This window comes from Mytilus edulis, chromosome 11 (genome assembly GCF_963676685.1).
Source record: "Mytilus edulis chromosome 11, xbMytEdul2.2, whole genome shotgun sequence".
Classification (NCBI taxonomy): Eukaryota; Metazoa; Mollusca; class Bivalvia; order Mytilida; family Mytilidae; genus Mytilus; species Mytilus edulis.
The window spans coordinates 57,342,882-57,353,354 of record NC_092354.1 but is presented as its reverse complement, the minus strand read 5'-3'; the positions used below and the strand labels follow the sequence as shown (position 1 = coordinate 57,353,354).

General features: G+C 31.5%; 1 protein-coding gene across 2 annotated transcripts; it reads left to right on the top strand.

Moving 5' to 3' along the window:
* The first annotated feature begins 2,055 nt into the window (after window positions 1-2,055).
* On the top strand, window positions 2,056-4,861 carry LOC139495878 (uncharacterized). Of its 2 annotated transcripts, none has more exons than XR_011657489.1 (3): window positions 2,056-2,235; window positions 2,517-2,583; window positions 2,764-4,861. XR_011657489.1 is itself a non-coding variant. In XM_071284285.1 (3 exons), the coding sequence occupies exons 1-3, from the start codon at window positions 2,206-2,208 to the stop codon at window positions 3,390-3,392; spliced, it is 372 nt and encodes a 123-aa protein (XP_071140386.1). In that variant the 5' UTR covers window positions 2,056-2,205; the 3' UTR covers window positions 3,393-4,861. The 2 variants fall into 2 exon arrangements, 1 of the variants encoding a protein (XP_071140386.1); XM_071284285.1 differs by having other exon boundaries at window positions 3,118-4,861.
* Window positions 4,862-10,473: the final 5,612 nt, after the last annotated feature.

Genomic DNA, 10,473 nt, shown 5'->3' with positions numbered 1-10,473 from the left:
AACGGACCAAATGGTATCATCAGTGAAATAACATGATTGTGTTCTGGCATTCTCGGGAAGCCACGTCACACAGGTACATTGAAATAAGAAAATATCTTTGACATAGTTCGTACAGAATAAATGTACACGACGCGCTTTTTACCGTAAGGTGCTAAGAGCAGTCCAGTAAAATTTTGATTTTATCAGTTTCAGTAAGTTATTCCATTTCTCTGACATCAACCTGTCAACAAAAGGTGGGTCCAAGGCTACGTCACATACATGTAACCGAAAATAACTTTGTCGTATGTAGTATACATGACTGTACATGGAGATCGTATTCACCGTGTTTCCCTTTCGTCCTACGATGTACGGCAAACATCGACAGCCTTGTTAAATCTACTTGACAGAATATAAAACAAGTCTCAGAAGTTTCATTAAAGGAAAACAATTGATAGTACTACAAGGTATCAATACTAAAACGACAAAATTATTTTATGTCGCACAGGTGGGTTCACACAGGTACATTGAAAATAAGAAAAATAACGTTGACATTGTTAGTACAGAAAAATGTAAACAACATTCAACACCTCAAAGGGTATAATCTTTAATTTCCTCGGTTTTTAAAGAAAACTCCTACACGTGAATCTCATGTAAAAACAAAAAGAAAGAAAATAGTCTTACCTGTGGAAAGTATGCCGTTAGGGACTCTAGGTGTCCCCTCAAGGTAAAAAGATCGTCTAACTCGTCTAAGCCTAAATTCAGCTTCACCGCACCATTAGATGTCGCTAAATCTAAATAAAAAAGCCCTCTGGCGGACTTTTTAAAGGAAAGGACTTTCCCTCTCCCGAATTGGGTCTTGTACTCCGTCTTGCCAGTTGAAGTAACAGACTGGGTAAACTGCACATTTTCGGCCGCCATTCTGATAACACTTAATCGTTTGCAAATATATTTCTAAACAAAGGTTAGAAGTACTGACTTGTAAACGAAAAATACACACTTTTATATTTATTTCATTTTTCTAGCTAATGTTATCTAAACCAATAATATTACACTTTGAAGTATGGGGTGGGACTAAAGGAGGGATAACCACCTCATTCTTAGGTTTCGCATAACAACTCTATTCCAAATTGTTTATGTGGTGCGCAAACAAAAATGCGCTTAACAACAAAACAACGTGTTGATGAATCTCTAGAAACTATACTATGATAATATGTCATCTGCTTTATTTTTGGGTTTCTTAACTTAAAATCTTTATCTAAAGCAGCTACATTGTAAAAAAAAAACCAACCCCAAAACGTTTGATTTTTTTTTGAGTGCCATTGTCTTGTACCTAATATTTTCTTATTATATGTTTCCATTCCCCCCTTTTTTTTCGAGTTATACTATTGTTGAAGATCATATAGCAACATCTCAATTCTTTCATATTTATTCTTTTTTCGTATTGTTTTTTGATACAATCATAATCTCCCGCCTTTTTATTTTTAATTAACTGTTGATTGCGTGCACATGCGCAGACGATTCACAGAGAAAAAACTGAAAAATCAAAATGGTGCTCGCAAAGTGTTTAATGTTTATATGTATTGTTGTGTGTTATGGCCAAGTGCATGACCTTAGTATAAGGAAGTGCAAAAGTGTGGTTGATGAGAACTACAAGGTAGTAGAACTGCAGTGTTTGTACGAGGGGGAAGGCAGTTACGTTTTCACTGGACCGGTTTCAGTGAAAAAGATCACCCTAGACAGACTGGCGGGTTCCAGCACGATGATGACTTTTGGCCAGCATTTAGAGAGAGTATCCATTAAAACCTGCACCATCAACATCTCCTTACACGGAAGTGCAGATTGCAGACAAAATTTGTGTAAGATGCTATTACGTAACTTGTGTTCAACATCCGCCATTTTTATTGTTTACAAAAAATTGACACCTACTTTATGAAAGACAAAATCCCTTTATTTTCTTTTAAAAGTATATCAATATAAGAAAAGAAATAATTGTTAGCATAATTTTAATTGTATTTCTATTTAACAGATTTGTGTTAAAAACTATAAATATTCAATTTGATATATTATTGTTTTTTTTTACAGTCACTGGAAAACCTGAATACTGAAGACCTAGTATCCACTACAGATGCGAGCGAGACCTCTCCTCATACGGAGGGGGGTTCTCCTGACTCCTCAACAGAAGGGCCTCAAAACGTTCCAACAGCAAAAGTGTACGACCACAGCCAAATGTCCAGCACTCTCCCTGACCATCAACAGGTGGGTTTTCACCAATAGAGCAAAATGAATCCCTACTTAACATAACCATTGCATTGTGGTGGTGTATTCTAAAAACATAAAAACACTGCTGTTAAAATTAACGTAAACAATTTTGAAAGTACTTATTTTCACTATTTTAGACATTTATACTTATAAATTTCTCATGCTTTAAATTCAACTAAAGCTAAATGTGTATTGATTGTAACATGTATTAGGGTGTGGATTAGGTTATGTTATTTTACTTGTGTACATGTAGTTTATTATTTAATTTTTTATTTTAGAATACTACAGAAAATGAGGCAAACTCCACAACACCCTGGATAGTGGCAACCGTCACCACTTTAACAGGTAGCTTAAAAGTTTATATAATTTTTCTTGGAGTAATTTTGTTTCTTTTAATTGTCTTCATTTTGGTGTTCTTAATAAAAAAGTATTACTATCAATCAGACTACATTCCAGTTAAGAACGATGATTCTTTATATGTTGAAATGGATACCATAACTAGTTAAATTATTTCTTTTCTTGTAGTACTTCTGATGATAGCTCTCATTTGTTTGGGGAAGAAATGTTTGAGGAATAGTAGGGGAGGGTTAATTGAGCATGGTCTTCCTCTACAGGAGATTCCTACTGCCCCTAAATATAAGTTCTATTAGGATAAAAGAATTAATTATTAATTTAAATTGTAATTTCAATATCACGGCTTTTAACTCTTTTTTTTTTTACTTACAGTGATAATCTTTCTAATAGGTGGATTTATTGTTTGGAGGAAAAGACATTCTAATAATATTTCAAACTCAGAAGATGAACTCTATAATAAAGCCTGGTACAATTTAAGTAGTAACAATTTATAAAATTTGTATTTTTTTTTTAATTTTCTTGTAGAGCAATTTCAAGTTCTAATCTTCACCATGATTAGCGTATTAGCGGTTTTAAACCGAATACATAGACTTTTACTAAACGCCATACCAGCTTTAAGAAACTTCATCCCCCCTGTAAAACAGCTTATTAACCCTCCTCAACATCAACCACTACACCAAGCAGTCCAACCTATACCACCTGTAGTACACCAGGAAGTCATCCTACCCTTACCAGCACCTCCACTCATTTTAAGAAGAAGCACCAGACAGTCCATACCACCCAACAGACTTAATTTGTGATTTATTTGTGTATTATGTTGTTTGTTTTTTTTTTTTTTATTGTTTTCAAACCAAACCTTTATATAATTTGTGTAATTAAGATGTACCTAACACTGTAGGGGGGATAACTCTGTAAAATCAGCTAAATGTTTTATTTATGATATGTATTGAAGGACATTGTAATAAGCTTCTCAATGGTTGAAATTAGTGTTTGTTAAACTGTTATATACCCAGTGTAATTTTTATGAAGAAATGGTTGGTTCAAATATTTTGAAATTTATGTTTAAAGTATTTCTTACCTGTCCTTCGAGATATCTAAAGCTATCTGTAGCATGTCTCGACTTTGTACACTATTAGCTGCATTGCACTGCTGCATCAATTCTCCCAGAAATGTCTCACTCATTCGTATGAGGCATCCTATTCTAGTTTCTCTGTTTTCATGCAACAAAGCATGATATAATGCAGAAACATCAAATTGTGTACTACTAAATGTGTTGATGGGTTGCTGACAGTACCAATTCTTCATTTCTTCAAAATTCTCAGGTTGAATCGAACACTTATAACACGGGAAAAAATGACTCCCCACTACTGGCACATGCTGAGATACAAAATTAGTTAATTGTGAAATAAAGTTACTGATTGAAGCACGATGATCCATCATAAAGTTTTCTAAATAGAATGAAAGTATAACATTTTTCCTAAATATTAAAGGACTTATTCTCTCTTGGTTATGATAAGATTCATTAAATAAAGCTGGGTTGATAAATTTAATTCATTTAGACTTAACTGAGATGTCATTTTAGGATTAATTTATATATGTCTAAGCATCCATTGTGGTGACAAAGGAGATATTAGCATTTCTATGCTATATTATCTTAAGAAGTTTATTGAGGGGGAGGGAGGCTTTTTTTTTTATTATTGAAGGTTTTAACAAAGGAGAGTGATAACTTTCTATACATAAGAAAGACTCAACATCCTGTGTTTGGCATGATTATAAATTATGGATAAATTGATACATTTTTCACTTAATTTCTCTCTTTAAAATTATTTTTATGATGAAAATAGAGAATAAGTCAGATTTTTGAAATGATGTTACTTCAAAGGGTGTTGTTTATATTATACATATCAAGAAGTTTTGTATATGTTTACACAAGTCTGTTATGTTATGTTAAGAAGAAGTTTAACTCAAATTAGTAGTAATATATGTTTATCTGTCTGATGTTCTCCATTAACAGTTAATCAGTTTTGAAACTTGATTGCAATTAAGACAATTTCCTATACTCTACATCTAAAGATTGTTATACATGTTTATCTATCAACAGTTATTTAGCTTGAGGCTTGATTGTAATTAAAAATATTTAGTAATTACACAGTATAATAACTTCTAAAGGAAGAAAATCAAAATATTTATGAAGCTTTACATCAGAGGGATTATCTGATATGATCTATCAGATTAAAAGATAACGTTTATTTGGTCTTAAAAATATCAAAACTGCTATAGAGGTTGATGGGGAACATTAGACAGACCTTAGTAGTATATGAAATGTTTATACTGTAATATAAAACATGTATATAGTCTTTGCTTTTTCTTGTTATTAAGCAATATAGTTGTGATAATTTATTAAATGTTAATTGTTTTAAAGTTGGTGCTAAATAATTGTGATAATCATTAAAGTTCATATTTCAAATCATGATAGTTGTACTCCTGATAACATGTTGTTATATATATATATTTAATATATTCATGATAGTTTAAGAGAGGAAAATATACTCTATAAAGACAAGTTTTATAAAGAGAGTAGCGCTTATACTATAGTTTTGGTGCTGTGTATTCTTATGGTGCTATGCATTCTGTCAGATTTCCCTATAAAGATAAGTTTTATAAAGAGAGTAGTGCTTATACTGTAGTTTTGGTGCTATGCATTCTGTCAGATTCCCCTATAAAGAGAGTAGTGCTTATACTATAGTTTTGGTGCTGTGTATTCTTATATTGAAAAGATAAGCATTTACGGTTGTTAATCAAACCATGATACCTGTATATATTTTATCTATATTTTGTTACTTTAGTGCAACATTCCATCTTTTAATGTTTGCTTCATGCATGATTTCATTTTAAACATGGAAACCATGTGGGTTAAATTTTTATTTTATAACATAATTTATCTTCTATCACATTCCATCAAGTTACTTTTTATATTGTAGTCATTTTTTAAAAACTAAGATCATCTAGTTAATCATATTACTATATGTAATCCCTTACATGTCTCTTTTTAGAAATCCATTCTTGTTCAAAAAACCATTTGTTTTAGAAGCTTTATAAAATTTTATATATATTAGATACAAACTCAGGGTTGTATGCTCAAATATCGGTTTTAATGCAAGTTTTTATATACTATACATATATTGTTATTTTTATACTAAAAATACTCAATCAGTGTTTGCAATAATGGTGATCTACACCAAATGTGATGTATACAACATAATGTATATAAGTTTTTGATAATAAAAATAATTTATTTTCTTCAATCTTTGTTTTATCTCTTCTCAAGCTTCTGTAGTTTGTGTGCTGTGGAAAGAAAATGGATGCCAACCCCTTGTCAACAACCATCTCTCTCACATATTGGTTAACTCCAAGCAAATAAAAATTTAGACAAGCAAAGAACAACACAAAATTCTGCAATGTGGACAACATGGGTGACACACGTACCCTGGTTACCAACCAATGTTGCTTTACCTTACAACGTGGAAAACAAAATGGACGACAAACATATCCCTGGTTACCCACCAATGTTGCTTTACCTTGAAACGTGGAAAAACAAAATGGACGACAAACATACCCTGGTTACCAACCAATGTTGCTCTACCTTGGTCAAAAGTATGATACGTGGACCAAACATTCCACCATCACTAGCACAATGTTTACTTTGCTCTACCTGCTCTACTGTTTTCTTATCCCTATTATACTACTACTGTCACCACAGTATTCTCACAATTTAAATCATTCTGTGACATGGTACATTTTTGAATTAATTTTTCTAAACACAAGTTAAATAAGATGGTTGATACGTGCGTTCAAGTTCTTCCCGAATTCATGATTTTCGAAGATTTTCAACCCTTGTTGGTAAAAAGTATTATTTAATATTTGACTCAGATATTTGACGGACAATTTCTTCTCTCCACAGAAATTATGTCTACCCAACGAGGATTGGTCACTATCAAAGATGGGGAGAATTTATTAAGAGTAACTGGATCATTTGGATCGTCGAAGACGGTCCAAATAAATAACTATAGAGGTGTGACATATATCCATCTCAAAAGTCCAGCGGGAAAGACTGGGTCAAGCGCATCGATATCAATGAAGATCAGGAAATTACAAGAAAACAAATTTTTAACAGGTATATAGATGGTCCCAAGAAATGTATACCTTTATAGTTATTTAAACTTAAACGTTAATTATCAAGGCTTAATTAATCACCTGAAAAAAGCAGGTATTAATCTTTAAAAGAGGGCCCTTTAAAGTTAAATAGTTCCATTAATATTAAATGAGGATTAATCTAGAAACCCAGTTATATTGTCTATGTTGTTTCAGTTTCATCAAGTAGATATCATTAATAAAGAAACTTAACAGATAATTGATATTGCGTATAGTTAAAATGTCAAATTATCAAAGTGTGTTCCAAGTAATTTTTAAACAGGTAAATAAAAATAATTTTGACATTAACAGTTCTTATATAAGAATACAACTTGAAAGAGTTAAATACGGGATTTTCATTTCGTAAAAATATTAAGTCTGTACTAATAAATAATATTGAAATCAAATTATCAATCCGCCTTATTAGAGTTAAATACATAATTCTCATTTCGTAAAGAGATAAACATCTGGAACGCGTCGATTACGACAAGGAAAAAAACCTTTAAATTTAGTGTTTCGAAAGGTAAACGGACAGAAAGTCACAGGACATAAAGTCACAAATTTGGTAGGACAAAAAGTCACAGGACAAAAACAGGCACCGAAGTTGTGGCAGAAATTCTAAAAATTACGATCCAAGCCTAGATGAATTCATATAATTGACATTGCGTACAGTTAAAATGTCAAATGATCAAAGTTTGTCCCTAAGCAATCAATACACAGGTAAATAAAAATAATTTTGACGTTAATAGTTCTTATACTGAATACAATTTGAAAGAGCTATGTACAGGATTCTCATTTCGTAAAGATATATGCCTTTAATAATAATAATATTGAAATAAAATTATCAATCCGCCTTGACCGATCTATGTGATACTACAGGTAGTACTGAAAACGAGAGGCTCTCCGATGGTGATCGTAACATTTATTATGAAACAGCCAGTCTACCAATGTAATCGTAAGAAAAAATGAAGTGCCTCTACATGGCTGCGCTGTACATAAGTATGATTTTCGTTTTTGAGAAATCCTACTTCTAACATGCTGCTAGCATGTTTACGTGTCAACATATGGTGGGTGCCAGGTAATTAACTAGGCTACGTCACATACAGGTAACCATTATTTTTTTTGTTTTTTCTTGAACTATTTTATATGAAGCAACTTTGTAATTCAAAATGTGTTCAGTAAATATCAATTATGATCAAATAATTGTTATGAAAACAAAATGTCACAGTGGCTAACTACCTAAATGGCTTCATTCTGTCAAGAAATATGTCCTTTGTATGATTAATTTTAATAAATTTTCATTTATCAAGGCTTATGAACAACTGCCTAAACTTAAAAATAAATATATGTTACAAAAAGAAAATATTTCAGGATCTTTCTCTCGTATATTCAATCAATTGTCAACAAATTATTTGTGACTTTTTGTCCTATCAAATTTGTGAGTTTATGTCCTGTGACTTTTTGTCCTGTGACTTTCTGTCCGTTTACCTTTATTTCAGGTATAATCGCTGTTCGGAATACAAATTCACCAGATCAGCTCAAAGCATTAATAGCGTTATCTTAGATACTTTTGAAAGATGTTTAATGAAGCTACCATTGACACATAATTAACAAAAACAATGATAAATATAGATATATCTTAAATGAAATATATGTTATAATATATCAAGGGGTCTTTGAGGTGTAAATAAGGTACAATATGTTTGATTTGAATCTGTATTTATGTATTATACTTATGCTGTGCTTAAACCATCAGGAATTGTCTATTGTGGATTTTCTTTTAAACTTTGAAATTGAACATTTAAATTTTGATTTGAATGGGTCAAGGGGTAATATTTTCTTGGTCAAAGATTAATAACAGACAGCATAATTTTTACTTCATATTATACTTCATATAAGTTATTGTGTTAATGTAAAACCTACCACATGTCTCATTTGTGCAGATCCAACTACACTCTCTGTTAAACATGTTTGCTACAGTAGGGTGCTCATTGAAATCTACCAGATGAATTATGCAATTACAATTTTCTGACATAACTTGCACTATCACCACTTCCCTCACACAGTCTTCCTTGTTGCAGAAGCAAACGGCCGAAGCTGTGTCATATACTCATATAATAGACAAGAAGCAGACAACAATCATATATTCAAATTAATATTTTTACAGGTAATTGCAGATGTACAATGGTGCAGGCAATTGATGTGTCAGGGTGGACAAGGAAATTCAACTTTCGAGGACATGATAATAAAAGAGGACAATTTCGATGTAATACATTTTGTTCAAAATATATTTTTTTCTGAGGTTGGGGAATCTGTTGAAATGAGGGTATGGGGAAATTTAAAAGCTTATGGGGGAATGTAATATTGATATTGTGGCAGCAAATGAAATTATTATGAAAACTATTTTGTATGTTTTAGGCTTAAAGGGAAAATTCGCGATTTTTTTCTTATGGTTTAAATATGTTCATAATGACATAATATATATATTCACAAAGTTTTATCGCTAAATGTGGAGTAATAAAGGAGAAATTTAATAATTAATGAAAAAATATTAACTACTTCCTGTAGGTCGTGACGTTTTCTCCTGGTTTTTGCATGCCGGGATTTAAAATACAATCATTAAAATTCTTGGTTTTTAATCATATTTTAACGTAATCGTAAGCGCGCCGATGACTTATGCTTTATCCATTAACCAGCCGATAATAAGAAGATAAAACGCACAGACGTGCAATTGTACACATTCATGAGATAAATTTTCTATGTTTAACGTATATATTCGAATTATTTTTTTAGACAACACAAAAAGTTATAAAATTATTTTTAATTAATGCATTTTCGGACTGAGTAAGGTGAACAAATTAAAGTACAATAATCTGTAAAGACAATATGTTGGTGTACTCTTATTGACCTTTTACTATCTCTGCTATGACTAGGTGTATACGATGTGTGTATTCACGGTTCTGTGGCAATACTCGTAGATGGCTTGTTTAAAGGTAAATTGTTTGCACTTCGGTATTTAACCACGCCTCTAGGGCACACCTTGCCAGGTGTGACTGTCTATTCGGATCAGTGGATTATAAATCAAGGGAGCATTCAATACACACATTAAAAATACAGGTGACAAATAAAAATAGATCGCCGTGGAATTATTTAATTATATTTGGTGCTATTATTTATTTGAATTCAAATAAATTAATTTACTAAGAAATAAACAGTTTTCGGTTAAAGACGGGAAACTTAATTCATGTGTCAGAATAAAATGATATACACCTCTTGTCCTTGATTTAAGTCTCATAAAAAGGGGGAACTTAGAAATTAGAAATAGCTTTACCAAATCATTTTGATTGTCTTTATTAGGCAAAAAAATGTACGAGAACACTTACATTTAGACTTTTGAAACCCATGTATTAATTAATATCTGAAACTATCTGAAGATAACTCTACCGAAGCGGAATATAATTGTACGAATAAAGAAAAAAAAATGTTTTTAAATCTTTGCACATTTATGATTAATTATTGTTATCTATTGTTCATTTAATTATACTTAATTAGTACCTTAAATATGTCTACCGCTCGGCATTAAATCTTGGTGTGGTATGAAGGGATTATTACATATAGATTATATTATTTGGATGAGGATTTGAGCTAGCCTATAAAAACACATTTTAAAATTAGTTAACATACATTCGA

Coding starts and splice junctions, on each gene's coding strand:
- LOC139495878 (XM_071284285.1), top strand. CDS start 2,206: ATGTCCAGCACTCTCCCTGACCATCAACAG. Junction 2,236..2,516: donor CTCTCCCTGACCATCAACAG/GTGGGTTTTCAC, acceptor TTTTTATTTTAG/AATACTACAGAAAATGAGGC. Junction 2,584..3,117: donor AACCGTCACCACTTTAACAG/GTAGCTTAAAAG, acceptor ATTTTCTTGTAG/AGCAATTTCAAGTTCTAATC.